Source organism: Musca autumnalis, unplaced genomic scaffold (genome assembly GCF_047663935.1).
Source record: "Musca autumnalis isolate F117 unplaced genomic scaffold, ASM4766393v1 scaffold_1, whole genome shotgun sequence".
Lineage (NCBI taxonomy): Eukaryota > Metazoa > Arthropoda > Insecta > Diptera > Muscidae > Musca > Musca autumnalis.
In genome coordinates, this window is record NW_027411644.1 from 269,049,762 (window position 1) to 269,065,693 (window position 15,932).

The following is a 15,932-nucleotide window of genomic DNA, read 5'->3' on the forward strand; positions in this document are numbered from 1 at the left end:
TCCCTGGTAACATAATAAATAATTCTAGTAAAATAATGTTTTAACTTGTGATTTTATTTTCTTTAGATTTATTTTGGCTTGAGGTAATATTAAATTAAAAGCAAATGGTTTTGTGATTTTATAATTTTTTATCGTTTTTCAAGATAAAATTGGCAAAAAAATATTTGTAGCAGTACATTTGTGTATTCAGATTTACATCCCTGTAATTTGCATACTTTAAAATATAAAATGCAGAGTTTATACAGTTGGACACTAAGCCCACCTGATTGTTATGTTTGTTGTCAAAAACATTATTGTGATTTAAAATACAAAGAAACTCAAATCACAATTATATAAAATCTATTATTTTTGTTGTCAAATGTGGTTAACAGAACTCTGAATGGCCGACCTTCCATAGACCTTGATAAAATGTTTACAGAAATATAAAAATGTTTACAGAAAACTAAAATACAAATGTGTACGCAAAAGTTGACTGTAACCGGCAGGTCCGCCTTTAGGCAGTGTCCAATTTTCGCTCGCTAAAAGCTATGTTTCACCAAAAAAACTGATTCAAAAAACACTACCCACGAAAGAATATGTATTTGCCTGTCCGAAAATAATTTTTATATGTGAATTTTAAAAGAAAAAGATATTATACTTTTGTGAAAATTGCACTCTTAGCAAAAATAATTATTTTACACATTTCTTCTAAAAATTTACCTTGATACACAATAATTAGTAATCAGCAAATAATCGCTGCGTTTTTTGTGTGTAAGAGCGTACTTCGTTTCTTTACTGATATTTTTACTGTTAATTATTAATTAAGCTGTATAGTATCGTATTTATTACGATATGTCTAAGGCAGGCTTGCCGGCTAGAGGAGGTAGGGAGGTGCATGCAGGGAGGTACATGCAGGAGTTGACCTACATATATAGTTCTTATTCGAACCTGACCTATGGAAAGCTTCAAAAATCCGCTATTCCCTTGATAGTTATCGTGTACACATTTTTAGAGAAAATATGAATTTCTTGCTGGGAGGTACACGAAGGAGTGTACTGATTTGATTGCTATTAGAACTAAGCGCGCAGAAAATATTATAATTATTCTACAAACATCCCAGACGGAAAGAGAGAAGTCTCTCTTGCCCAGAATATGGTACGAGATCCAAAACTTGGACCAAATCGGTTGATAGAGAAATATCGTACACTAAATCCAGCCAGAGAGGCAAACCCAGGGACAGCAGGGATGAATCGACTCCTAATTGTCTAAAACAGATTTCGTACAAATTCACTTGGGGTATAAAACATCTTTAATCGAATATACCTAGCAAAATTTTATGGAAGTGGTTCCATGAGATGCTATTAGATCTTTTGCATTGGTTCAAAAGAAGTCGTGAAAGATCCGATCTTTTCATCAGCATTTAAACCCATTCAAAGGAAGTCCTGAAAGATCCGATCTTTTCATCAGCATTTAAACCCATTCCATTGATCCAATAGAATTTTTTTTTGTTTTTATGCACACATATCGTCGGTGTCATGCTTAAGTGTTCCATACGCCATTTGCCTGATTCGAGAAAAACTCAAGTTAATGTTTAAGGCCATACAGGATAAAAATGGTGCAATAATCCAATAATTTAAGAGCTCAGTTCTACTTAAATAAACTTATAGAATATTTCAGTAGTTTATTTTAGTCAGATATCTGTTATAGTCTAGAAGTTATGGCAAATTTTTATAATTGCAAAAAGTTGCTGAATTGTTCCACGGAATCTTTTTTTCATGTTTTTGGCAGTTTGTGTCACATGGAACACGTTTTGTCACATTTCAACCAAAACACTTTTTATCAATCGTGTTCCACCTCCCATATATGAAGTGCTACTGTGGAGTTTGAAAATCAGGACTTTAAATGAAACATTTATTTTTTTCATATAAATACAATAAGGACCATTATTATAGGTTTATTAAAACATTTATTTAAAGGATTTCCCCTACTTATCACTATTTTTTTGTGGTAAAAACCAGGGCTTCGGAGTCGAGCCATTTTTGGTCAGACTCCGACTCCGACTCCAGTCCAATTTTTTTCTCGACTCCGACTCCGACTCCAACTCCGGAGTCGACTCCGAAAATAGATAAAATAAAATTCACATCTTAAATTACAGTCATCTCAGTCTGAATTTCATGATACATTACATTGGGAGGATACCAAAACATAGACCTATATTGTTCGTTTTTTCTAGTTGACAATACGGAAAACAAAGTAACAAGCACTTCAGCATACTTCACACTTCAGAACATGTAGCAAAACCCTTCAAAGCAACTGCAATCGGACGGTATCGTTACAAGGTTTCTCTACCTAAACACCGACAAAGGAGTATATTTACAATTTTCCGAATTTGACTTTTGTACCCAATGAGACTCGAAATACCAAATTACCATAATTACTGACCGGTAACACTCTTTGTAATTTCTTGAAAAAATTAACGATATTTTAACACCGCAACGTGATAGAAGACCAAAATAGCGTATTGCCCCTTAACAAACACTTTCGTGGTTAAGGTTACTTGAAACCTTTATGTCCAAAGGGATTATTTTCTTCAAGCCGTTAAGAATTTTTATTTATACTTGTAGGGCTTTGCCTACATAACTCTTCATCTTCAAGGACAATATCTCGGATTCTTGTCCGTCCATAGTTATTTTTTACGTATTGCACCACGTAATGTGACAAAAGAAAACCTTCGAAATACATAAAATCGGGCCATTATACTAAATCGTAAACCTATACTGAATATTTCGATGTGTTTCAAACGGAATGACAAGTTATTATCTTATGGTGGAAAGTGTCTTTTGTCTACCACCTCAAAAAAAAAAAATACAAGTGAAACCAACGTTTAGTACGGCTAAGCCGAACGGACAATCGGAAATGATTAAATAGTTCTAGAAATTTATATATCCACCATCCTATAGAGGTAATGCTCATAATTTAACGTCAATTTGTTAAATATTTTTCATTCCTCAGCATAAATATATTGATGTATTGCATGACTTAATCGAAAACTCATTTGATCTCTTCTCTTCCAAGAACAACAGGATAGCATAGGAATATCCCCTTAAATAGAGAGAGAAATATTTAGTAGGTTTACTTATAGATAACCACACACTATTCTATTATAAAAGAGCAGACTTCTTCATAAAAGACGCATGGTTCTTCAAAAGACCGAATATGTCGTTTAAGAAATAGCAGGAACGTTGTCTTTAAGAAGATTCTAAATTTTCTCATACAAATTCAGCAAGAAGCCTGGTAGGTCTTTCGTATGATTTCCCTTAAAGTACTACAAGGTCTTTTATAGAAGTCCAATAGGTTCTTTCACAGCAGACATAAATGACTTCTAATAAAAAACAACAAGAGAAGACCAGTGAGTCTTCTATAAAACGGCCTGTTGATATTCTAAAAGATCTTCCCTAAGTATATTTGGAACATGCAAATATTATTCCATTCAATTGACCCAAAAATATTTCCGATATGCACTTTGTAGTAAAAATAGAGATTAAGAATTTTTTAAATTATGATCATTTAAATAATTTAAATTGATTTGACAATATTTGATAAATGTATAACAGATTGTTGCCCGGAGTCGGAGTCGAGCTTTTTTTCACGACTCCGGCTCCGACTCCAGCAAAATTTGCTAGACTCCGACTCCAACTCCGACTCCGAAGCCCTTGTAAAAACTTCGATCGGACAAAACGGATTGATATTTTGCATTTCTAAGGTAACATAAAACATTTAAACGCGATTTTCTTATAATACCATTTTTGTAGTCGGTTAGCTTCAAGTCGAATGGACGTTTTTGCGTATATTTTTGTGGACTTACATCAAAATTTTGTCTTTAAACTATGGATTTTTTGTTTAAACGATTCATATAACAATACAACGTTTTCATATAACAATACAATATTCAACAATATTTGGATTTAGAAACTTTTATTCTTCAGTTTTTAAACCAAGTCCTTTAAAACAATTTGTTCCATACGCCACACTTTTCCGTAACTTGGCAAAAATGGGCAATTTTTTGTTCCAAACGCCATCATTTTTGGTGCGGAACAATTCGTTTTTGTCTCTTTTTGTTCCATACGCCAAACGACATGGATATGGAACTAAAATGTTCGAAGTTGTTTTGTTCCATACGCCAGGCTTTATGGATATGGAACAAAACGACAAGATTTTTTGGGTCACAAAGCGGATATGGAACATACTGGCATCAGAATATCTCAGAAACCATAAGAGATAGAGAAAAACCGACCAAAAAATCTGAAAGAGCATGGTTCAAAACCTTGTAAGGTACCTTTATCTCAAAATGTCAAAAATGGCGTATGGAACACTTAAGCATGACACCGACGATATGTATATTTTCTTTTAATAATTTTTAAAACTATATAAGGTTAATTATTTGCAGTAGGCTAGCAAGTCTCCAATCATCGAGCTAAAATAGAATCGGACTCTTTGATATTATAAATCTATCCTTGTCTGTTCTAGGATGTTTGTTGCGAATACATATAGTTTCTGTAGAGATCCCTAAAAGCAAGTCGGTTTGTCGATCCCTACAAGTGGCGAGCGACATAATTTCTTTCAAAAAAAAAAAAGAGTATACACTTCCAAAATTTTATTATAAAATAACAAAATTAATAATGGAGTGCCGTTGGAGTCCGTATCAAAATCTGAACTGGTGATGGAAAAATAACACTGTACAACATAAAAAATAATTACACGATAATTCGGCCAGATTATGAAAGATGACCGAAAAAAAGTAGACACGTGTATCGGTGTTTTGAAAATTTACGTTGGGAAGTAACCTAAATAGGCGTGGCAAGTTCCGCCCATTTCTACAGGATTTGAAATATTCGGCATCACATTCCTTGGAATCCTTGCATTTTTGGTATAAAGTGTCTTTGGCAATATTACTGACAACAATTCGGGGTATCTATTTATGAAAAAAATTAACCCACATGCGAGTCACTAAACGGGTCTTTTTGGTCCTTTTTTCAAAAACGTTTAAAAACTCCTTTAAAACCCAGCAAAATTTTATGGAAGTGGTTCCATGAGATGCCATGATTTCACTGGATCTGTTGCGTTGGTTCAAATGAAGTCGTGAAAGATCCGATCTTTTCATAAGCATTTGAATCCATTCAAAGGATTTCGTGATAGATCCGATCTTTTCATCAGCATTTGAACCCATTGCATCGATCCAATAGAGATGAATTTTCTGTTTTTATTTATACACATGTACATATATTTTCTTTTACTTATCTAAGATTTATTAAAGCTATGTAAGGTATATTACGCTAGGAAGTCCCAATCATTGAGCAGAAAATAGAGTCGGACTGCAATCTTTGGTATTATAAAAGTTTCCTTGCCTGCTCTAGAGAGCCCTGCTCTACAAGTCAATTTGCAGATCCCTACCGAACAAAAGAGTGTACATTTCCATAATGTTCGTAAAAAAAATTCATGAAATATGTAGTAATTTGCAGTTAGAGTCCATGTCGAAATCTGTACTGGTTATGGGAACTGAAAAACTTTTGTAAGATGAATCAATCAATCAGTTACGGAGGAATTATACTATGTTGCGAGTAGCGGCGGTGCTTAAACTGCAACAGCTGGGCGGCCGAATGTCAAGTATCTCAATAAAGTTCTCAACCTGTCGCTAGCTACACACATCGTTCCCGAAGTCTGGAAAATATACCAGCTACTGAAGCCTAGCAAAGATGCCAGCAAAGTTGAATCGTGCAGACCAATTTCGCTTTTGTCGCCCGAAGCAAAGGCCCTTGAGGCTTTAGTCCTCCCGATCATCAGAAATAACTGTCTAGTTGCCGATGAATAACATGAGATCCGCAAGCAGCACAACAACTGCGCTGCACGCCATCTCCACACATATTAGTCGAGGACTCAATCAAAGTAAGCCGTGCGATAGAACAGTGATAGTAACCCTTTGAGACTGTCAAGCACTCCACGCTGTTTGAGTTCATCGAGCAGACTACGCTCCGGCCAAGTTTGAAACGTTGGATAATAAATTATATGTTTGGACGCCTGTCGTGCGTAGAATTTAGAATCAAGATGTCCGAGACCCGTAAAGTGAAACTTGGAGTTGTCCGAGGTGATATTGCTGGAACTGTCTAACCTATAACGTATGCGGATGATTGTACGATCTTGGTGTCAGGTGCCTTCCCTGATGACATTTGTGAATGGCTGAACTCATTTTTGTCTGATCTTACCACCCTTTTCCACGCGAAAATATACAAATATCGGCCAATAAATCTGCGGCCACTTTGTTCACCACTTGGACGGCAGAGTTGAGAACAATAGAGTTGAATGTCATGGTCGATGGGAGCAGAACCAGGATCAACAAGCCTATCAAGCAGGTTTAAGAAGTATTCACACGAATGCAGTCGCAGATTCAATAAACAACTATCTATCGTCTGCATGCGGTCCTCGTAGAATATCCACCATTTATCTCAGCTGAGGAGCGTCAGCCGTCAGGACAAAGCAGAGTATTTTTGGCTCAATACGCTCGGGATGGTGCTGCCGTCTAAATTTCTATAGGGCAAGGTTTCATTACACAAAACATCTGCGCAGCATAAAATCTACTAACAAACTTCAATATGTAGCCACATTCATTAAGCAGAAAAATGAACATATAAACTACTGTTACAACAACAAACTGCAATTATAATTTCGATGATAATTAAATTATAGTTATTTCATAAATTGCTTTGAATAAATAAAAAGGTCATGAAAAGCATATTTCAATACAGCATTTTCCGAAGAAGGCGTGAAAAATTCATACCAAATGCGTTCATGTATTTCGCAAACTATCGTGCGACTGCCGTTACGTATCCTATGCGAAATACTACTAATTTGAATGTACGTTTGTACAACTATGTTCCATAAATGAGAGCCAAATGAGAAAAATCCACATATACATACATACAAACATTGGAATAGTGTGATTTGTTTTGTTTGAAAAATAAAATGTGTCGGTATTTTGAATTATTTTATTTTATTGATTTCTTCAAAATAATGAATGAAACCGTCATTAAAAATACTATAATGATAGCAGCTACTCCTATAGCCTACCTCCAGGAATGATTAAGTGGCATTTTGAACCCAATTCAAAAATTTTTGCAACAAGGTTTAGTAACACTATGGAATACCTATAGCCAAATTTTAGCCAATTCCATTTAAAGATGTGGTCAAGACCCCCAAATGCCAGAAATCAGGGGGTACCGTTCTATGTTGGCTATACCCAAAGTTGGACCCATGTTGAATTTTTTAGCTTTTTTTCATTTGTGTGGCTAAACTAACTTTTACTGAAAATTTCGTATTTATATCTGTACAGGAAATATTTTTGGCCGCCCTTCCCATACAAGTTCGACCACAGTGCTATGGTAAGGCTGACTTTTGTGGAACACGTTTGGAGCGTATTTCGGGCTCAAACTTAAAATTATTTTCTTAAAGTATAACATTTGTAAGTGAAACAATTTTGTTAGTCTCATAAAAACGTCGTAAATCCGCAAAACATTCAGAGATAATGAGAGAAAACTTTCGAAAATGTTATTTAATGATACACGCAGAGAAAAAATATTTTTCGCTTTTGTTGGAACAAAAATATATGTTTTGGTTCCAAAAATGTATTTGTTTTGTTCAAACATTGTAATCCAAATCCAAAAATACCATCTTTTGTTCCAAACATAGAAAACAAAAACAACTTTCGAATTTCCGCAATATTGTTAAAATCGTTAACAATACCGATTTTAGGAACTATCATAATCTAATTTTGTTTACAAAAAGTATTGTCAATACAGAAAACCAGCCCAGAAATTTTTGATTTGAGTGCATATACTTCTCATATACACTTTTCGCATAACTTGGATATAAATGTCGCGTATAATATTGCAATCATTGATGAACACAATACATGGTTTGCTGCATTGGCTGACAACAAAGACAAACAAAAAGCCACAAGAACCCACCACAACAAAAGGAATAATTAAACACCATAACAAACATGAAAAGGAAAGAAGAATGAAACAAAACAGAAACAAATAAAAACAAGAGTCTCACAAGTCATACAAACACACCACAACTCACCAAAATTGTTTTTTCAACACGGCATCGAATAGCGAGAGAAGAGAAACAAATTTTCGAAGAAAAGAGAGAAATATTGTTCAGTTGACACAAACTATTTTTGGATTTACAATACTACATGAGGAATCCAACAATATGTTAACAATACATATTTTGCTCTTGGAATATTGTTGGATCAAACATATTTTTTTCTCTGCGTGTACATTTCTTGAATATCCTTATAATTTCGATCCGTAAATGGGTACTAATGGTACAGATATGTGTGAAATATATTATTTTTACCGTAACTGAAAATAATCAAAAATATAAATAAGACGTTTTAAATTGTTGAAGTCTAAAAAATTTTTAAAATTTACTACTAATTTTAAGTACTCTAATAAAGACTCATCCGGTAGAAAACCAAACAAATCATTTTTTCAAAATTGTCAAAATAATTATGCCAGGGCACTATAGGTAATTTGCACTGTTTTTGAGCCAAAAATTAAAAAGTCGGAATTAAAGGATTTTTTAACTTTTTAAATTGCTTATGTGTAAGACTGAGATAAAACAAGGATTTCTACAGATAAATTCGGATATAAGGAACAACAGTTATAAGGAACTACGTATATAACGAACAAAGCTATTCCTTCCAATACCATTTTCATTAGTTTTCTTATAAACAACAAACTGTTGCAAACGATCACGGTAGAAAGTAACAAAAATTTTGAGAGAAATAAAATAAAGCTTACTACTACCGCACCGTAGGAGTATATAGGAAACCACGAATATAACGAACAATTTGTCGCCATTACTTATTTTACTTGCAATGAAATTGTAAGCATATTATTTTTATATTTTTTATTTATTTCCTCAAACCAAACTTCCACAATTTTAATAGTTTTTATTGAGAAGTAACCTAACAAAATAAATATCAAAAAAACGGGCAAAATCGGGGTTTGAAATGTAGTAATACCAATGCAGAAGACTCTCAGCTATGTCTTCTAGGTGGCAAAATAGCGGCCAAAAACGGCCAATTTAGTAAAAGTCTATATGAAGTGAGTTTAAGAAAAATAAAATATTTATTTCCGACTTTTTGTGTTTTTTTGGTCGCTATATAAAATGTTTAAGCTATATTATATACTAAATAAATTGCACTTGCAATGGCCAATCTATTCCATTTTACATAAATTTATATTTGATTTATTTTTCACGGTTTTAAACACATTGAAATAGGCTTCATAATTTATATTTTTTTTAGTTTTTCTTCGAAATTCTCACTTTGACTGCAATTTAAACCGCGATAATGGTGCTATTTTGAAAAATGTCATTAATTTTAATAAATTTTGACATGTTCTTTTTCAACGCCCTCCAAAAAATTATTATTATTAAAAGTTGGAAATCGACCTTTTGCCTCAAAAACTGGACATATTGCCTATAGTGCAGGGACTGTATATGTATGCGTTTATATTATCACAAAAACTTGTCAGTTAACTAACATATATGACAACAGCAATAACAAAACATCAATGAAAAAATCCTTTTTATTTTAATTCACACATATTGTTGATGAAAACAAAAAATGTAATGGAAATATTTGAATGGCGAAAGTCAACTAATTTACACTTCAAACCTGATATCGCATCTCCAACAAAAACAGCGCAATTGAATAGGATTATTTGCGAGGTTTTTCAAATGCCCAAATAAAATTAAATGAGTGAATGAATGATAGCTAGCAACATCTGACAAAAAAATGTAACTAGCTTTCACTCGCCATATAAATATACTTGACGTTTTTGTTTCGATTTTTCTAATGAAATATTTTTTGTTTTTCTTCTCTTACAGGTCGTGGTAAAATGAAGAAAATGATGGGAATGATGATTATGGGAATGGCCATGAAAATGATGGGCATGATACCTATTGCTATGGGTATGCTGTACATGTTGGCGGGCAAGGCTTTGATTATATCCAAGATTGCTTTGCTGTTGTCGGGCATCATTGGTCTGAAGAAGCTGTTGTCGGGAGGTGGCAAATCAAGCGGCGGTTCTACTTGGTCCTCCGGCGGAGGTGGTGGTGGCGGCTGGTCCTCGGGTGGTGGTGGTAGCGGTGGCTGGGATAGACGTTCCTTAAATGAAGCACAAGAGTTGGCCTACCGCAGCTACACAAAACAATTTCAACAGCAGCAGCAGCAACATCAACAAGTCCAGCAACAACAACAGTTAAAGTCAGCCAGTGATAAGAAACTATAAAAAAACGGTACCATACTAAAGCTGGAGCAGTAAATCGATCATGACGACGACAACACTAACCTAGTAGAGCTTGTTCCAAAATGAAAAAATCAATTATCTTATAGATAATTTATTATTTTTCGCTCACGCAAACGCAATGACACTGTGTAATTAAAAAGAAATTATAGTTCACAAATCTCAACTTCTAAATAATCGACATATATCGGTGCTAAGCCTTCAATGTGGCACGCTTCATACTATACACATATCACTCGAACATCCATTTCCATAGTAAGTCTTTTTGTACAGAGAAATTGTCTATTGTTTAAGCTAGCATCCCTCCTTCCTCATCGTGTGTAACAGTTATTTGAAAAATTAGTTTCCATATGCAATTTCTAGTTTTTCTTAGCTGTCTGTCAATAACTCATCTTGGATGCTTCTTCGCTTTTTTTTCAATTAAACTCTAACGTTTCTTTGCTTCCAGCAGTAGAAGCAAATCTTTAGTTCAACTTTGAACTTGTGTACATGCTTGCATGCAACAATCAGTCAGATATCTGATAGCATTGCAAAAGGAAAGCCAGCATTGCACTCAACTTTGGCATGTTCTAGTTGTGGCACACTCCTTTTCTACATGTCAATGTGGATGCATGAATTCGTGTTTTTTCTTCTTCATTTTCACACATCACGTTATCATATCGAAACTCTTTCTTTTGTTCCTTCATTGAAACTTTTAACTGTTTCATTCACCTCTCATCTTAGAGATTTCCAGCAAATCGGCAAATGGGATAGCTTCCTCATTTGTATGTTCATCTTTTGACGTATTCTCTTCAACTGCATCGTTTCTTTTAATCCGTTAGTCACATAAGAAGTGTTTGAATAATTTAATGTAGCTTATAAGAAATTTCCAGACAAAGATTATTAACTTATGTTTGTAGATGCGTATGTTTTTCTTATTCGTTCTTTTTCATATATTCCAAAGGAAAACTATTGTTCGTACAAGTTTCTTTATTCTATCGACAAACAATAAACTGTGCTAAGTATTTATTTAAACTATTTTTTATTTATTTATTAAATGTATTTATTAAATTTAATTTATTTATAACATGTTTTTGCGAAAATAAAAAGTTCAGCATTTAAAACACATAATATTTGGTTTTTCTATTGTAAACTATAAAAACACAAGGAAAAATTGGTGATTCTTAAGGTAATGTTCCAAAATAGTAATTATGAACAATCAATAGGTGGGAGATTAATATCGGACCTTATCGCGTTACGGACTCTTTATCAATGGCCATAAAGACCAAATGAAATAAGACCAGGGTTGCGGAGTCGGAGTCTGGAGTCGGCGCAAAATTCTTTTCTTCTCCGAGCAAAATTCTTTTTTATACCCTCCACCATATGGAGGGTATAATTGAATTTGTCATTCCGTTTGTAACACATCGAAATATTCGTCGGAGACCCTATAAAGTATATATATTATTGATCAGCATAAAATTCTATGTCGATTTGACCATGTCCGTCCGTCTGTCCGTCCGTCCGTCTGTCCGTCCGTCCGTCTGTCTGTTGAAATCAAGATACAGCTCGCAATTTTAAAGATAGAGAGTCAAAATTTGGTACAGAAGTTGCTATTACTTGCAGGATGGTTGGTATTGAAAATGGGATATATCGGTCTACGTTTTGATATAGCCCCCCATAGAACGATACCTCCCGATTTTCGGTATTTTTAAGGTTTTAGCTTCATTATCACACCGAAATGGCTGAAATTTGGTACTTAGTCTTCTTTGGGGGTATAAAACTTTCCCCCAGAATTTGGTCGGTGTCGGTCTATTCCTTCATATAGCCCCCATAGAACGGTACCACCCGATTTTCGGTATTTTGAAGGTTTTAGCTTCATTATCCTACCAAAATGGCTGAAATTTGGTACGTAGTCTTCTTTAGGGGTATAAAACTTTCTCCCAGAATTTGGTCGGTGTCGGTCCATACCTTCATATAGCCTCCATAAAACGGTACCTCCCGATTTTCGGTATTTTGAAGGTTTTAGCTTCATTATCCTACCAAAATGGCTGAAATTTGGCACGTAGTCTTCTTTAGGGGTACAAAACTTTCTCCCAGAATTTTGTCGGTGTCGGTCCATGTCTTCATATAGCCCCCATAGGACGGTACCTCCCGATTTTCGGTATTTTGAACGTTGTGGCCTCAATATTCCACCGAAATGGCTGAAATTTGGTATTTAGACTTCGTTGGGGGTACTCAAACTTCCACTTTAAATTTGTCGGTATAGGTTCACGCCTTTATATAGCCCCCATGGAAAGGTACCTCCCGATTTTTCGTGTTTTGAAGGTTGTGTCTTCAATATTCCACCAAAATGGCTGAAATTTGGTATTTAGTCTTCAATGTGATATAAAACTGTTCGCCAGAAATATGTCTGTACAGGTCCACTCTTTCATATTGCCCCATTTCTGACTAAAATTCGTCGGTAGAAGTCCACGTTCGATATAGCCCCCATAGAACGGTACCTCCCGATTTTCGTAATACTGAAGACTGCGTCGTCAATATCCAACCGAAATGGCTGAAATTCGTTATTTCGTCTTCCAAGAGTAATAGAATATTCCAGAAGGGTATTATCAGTATAGGTCCACGTCTTCCTATATCCCCATAGAAGCGTACTTCTTGATTTTCGGTATTTTTTAGTTTTAGCCACATTCTCTTACCGAAATATAGGAAATTTGGTATTTAGTCTTCTTTAAGCCTAAAAATTTTCCGTCAGAAATTTGTCGGTATAGATCGACGTTTTGAAATAGCCCCCATAGAATGGTGCCTCACATTGTTTTACCGAAATTGCTGAAATTTAGTATTAAGTCTTCTTCATACACGAAAGGAAACAAATTATTCCATTTTACTTCAATACAACTTGTGGAGGAGGGTATAACAAGTTCATCCCGGCCGAACTTAACGCCGTTCTTACTTGTTTTTTCTAAATTTATCTATCTTCTTCTATATATATAAAAGAGCGGTGAGGTGAGGTATTCACTGACTGATTCATCAGCGCCCAGACGAAACCGCTGAAGCTAGAAAGTTGAAATTTTGGGTGTAGGTTGCTGTTGGTGTGTAGGGGTGAGATAAGGATGGGTTTTTGGAAATTCGACCTAGAAGTGTACGAAAAGTACTAAAAGGTACTAAATATAGTACCCTTTGTATTAGGCAAACGGTAAGAGCTAGAATATTGAAATTTGGAATGAGGGTCACTGATGGAGAGTTAGAAAGATGTACCAAATGGTTATTGGAAATTCGAACTATAAGTGTACGAAAAGTACTAAAATTTACAAAATTTAGTACCAATTGTATATTTTGAACGGATATAGCTAGAACCATGGAATTTGGTATGGAAATCAAGGTTGGGAAGTGGTGTTGATGTAATTAAATGGTTTTGGAAAATCGTACGAAAATTACTAAATGGTACTAAATTAAGTACAACTTGGATTTGGGTGAACGGATAGAGCTGGAATCCTGAAATTTGGAATGAGGGCCACTGATGAAGAGTAACAATGAAAGGTTTTTGGAAATTCGAACTATTAGGGTACGAAAAGTACGAAATGGTACTAAATTTAGTACAATTTGGATTTGGGTGAACAGATAGAGCTGGAATCCCGAATTTTGGAATGAGGGTTACTGATGAAAAGTAACAATGAAAGGTTTTTGGAAATTCGAACTATAAGTGCACGAAAAGTACTAAATGGTACTAATTTTAGTACAATTTGGACTTGGGTGAACGGATAGAGCTGGAATCCTGAAATTTTTAATGAGGGCCACTGATGAAAAGTAACAATGAAAGGTTTTTGGAAATTCGAACTATAAGGGTACAAAAAGTACGAAATGGTACTAAATTTAGCACAATTTTAATTTGGGTGAACGGATTGGGTTGGAATCCTGAAATTTGGAAAGAAGGTCACTAATGGAAAGTAACAAGGAAAAGTTCTTGGAAATTCGAACTATATGTGCACGAAAAATAATAAATGATACTAAATTTAGTACAATTTGGATTTGGGTGAACAGATAGAGCTGGAATCCCGAAATTTGGAATGAGGATTACTGATGAAAAGTAACAATGAAAGGTTTTTGGAAATTCGAACTAAAGGGTACGAAAAGTACGAAATGGTACTAAATTTAGTACAGTTTGAAATTAGGTGAACGGATTGAGTTGGAATCCTGAAATTTGGAATGAGGGTCACAAATGGAAAGTAACAAAGAAAAGTTTTTGGAAATTCTAAGTCCCAATTTACATTAGGCGAGTTTACTTGCGGCAATTGTCAGTTTGTATGTGAGAGAGGGTGCTGAGAGGCAAAGGGTTACCATATGCCTCACCTCTCTCTCTCCTACAAAATGAAAATTGCCGCAAGTAAACTCGCCCAATGTAAATTGGGACTAACTATAAGTACACGAAACGTACTGAATTTAGTACACTTTGGATTTGGGTGAACGAATAGAGCTGGAATCCTGAAATTTGGAATTAAGATTACTGTTGGAATCTAGAATTGAGATATGGAGGTAGCTTTGGAAAATCGTTCTAATGTGGACGAAGCAGTGCTAAATGGTACTAAATTCGATACAAGTTGTATTTGCGTGAACAGATTACTGTTGGAGTGTAGGATTGAGGTAGTTTTGGAAATGCGTACTTATGGAAAAGTGCCAAATTGAACTACATTGCAGATATATGAAAGTAGTTATTGGAAAGTCGTGTACGAAAACTGCTAAATGGTACAAAATTTGGTACATTTTGGTATTTGCTATATGGTACAGAATTTTGTTCAATTTGTGATTTTGTAAAGGGGTAGAACTGGAATTTTGAAATTCGGTTTTAGATTAGAAATTGGTGTTTAGAGAGGTGGTTTAAAGGAGGTTTTGAAAATGCTTATTTATACAAAAAGTACTAAATAGTATTATAATTGGTTTCAGAGGAACAGATAAAACTGGAAAAGTGAATTGCGGTTGGTATTTATGTTGAATATTAGAAGTAATTTTTGAAACCTACCTACATATGTGTACGAAAAGTTTGGTAACATGTTGGTACCAAAACCATGTTGGTATTGTGTAAACGGTTAAAGTGAGAACTGCATACTATAGGGGAACGAAAAGTACTAAATGGTACTAAATTTGGGCTCGGTGTAGGAACAAAGCTTGGATTATATAATTTGGACAAAAAACTACGAAATGGAAAAATATTTGTTAAGAAGATCATTCTGAAATTTAGATAAAGTTCGGAGTTTAAAAATTGTACTGAATATTGTTCTATTGATTTTATGCTAACGCGAAGGTGTTTCTAAATAATAAAAAATAATGTACTGGAAGTATGTAGTTAAACGTGAAGTATCTTTTCAATTTTTTGTTTGTTTTTTTATGTTAATTTGAAAACGTGGTTCAATGCGACAATTTTGTTAACTAGAAGGTTATTATCCCCTGATAATAAAAAGGCTTAAATTGAAATGCATCAAAAAATGTACCGTTATATAGGGTTAACATACCCGTGCACATTAACTAAAATTTTTTGTAAAAAAGTTTTTTTTTCTAACCACAAATTCCGAATTTCGGTCGGAAAATGTGCATAAAATCTTCAAATTA

General features: G+C 34.5%; 2 protein-coding genes across 2 annotated transcripts in view; one reads left to right on the forward strand and one right to left on the reverse strand.

Annotated features, from left to right (window-relative positions):
* Osi12 (DUF1676 domain-containing protein Osi12) overlaps positions 1 to 11,459 on the forward strand; it is a 43,254-nt gene extending 31,795 nt beyond the window's left edge. The window contains exon 2 of the mRNA XM_073964175.1: positions 9,934 to 11,459. Within this exon, the coding sequence (XP_073820276.1) occupies positions 9,934 to 10,337 (404 nt within the window). The 3' untranslated portion in view covers positions 10,338 to 11,459. The remainder of the gene's footprint in view (positions 1 to 9,933) is intronic.
* Positions 1 to 15,932, reverse strand: part of LOC141389530 (uncharacterized) — a 1,388,168-nt gene that overhangs the window by 958,684 nt on the left and 413,552 nt on the right. The window lies entirely within an intron of this gene.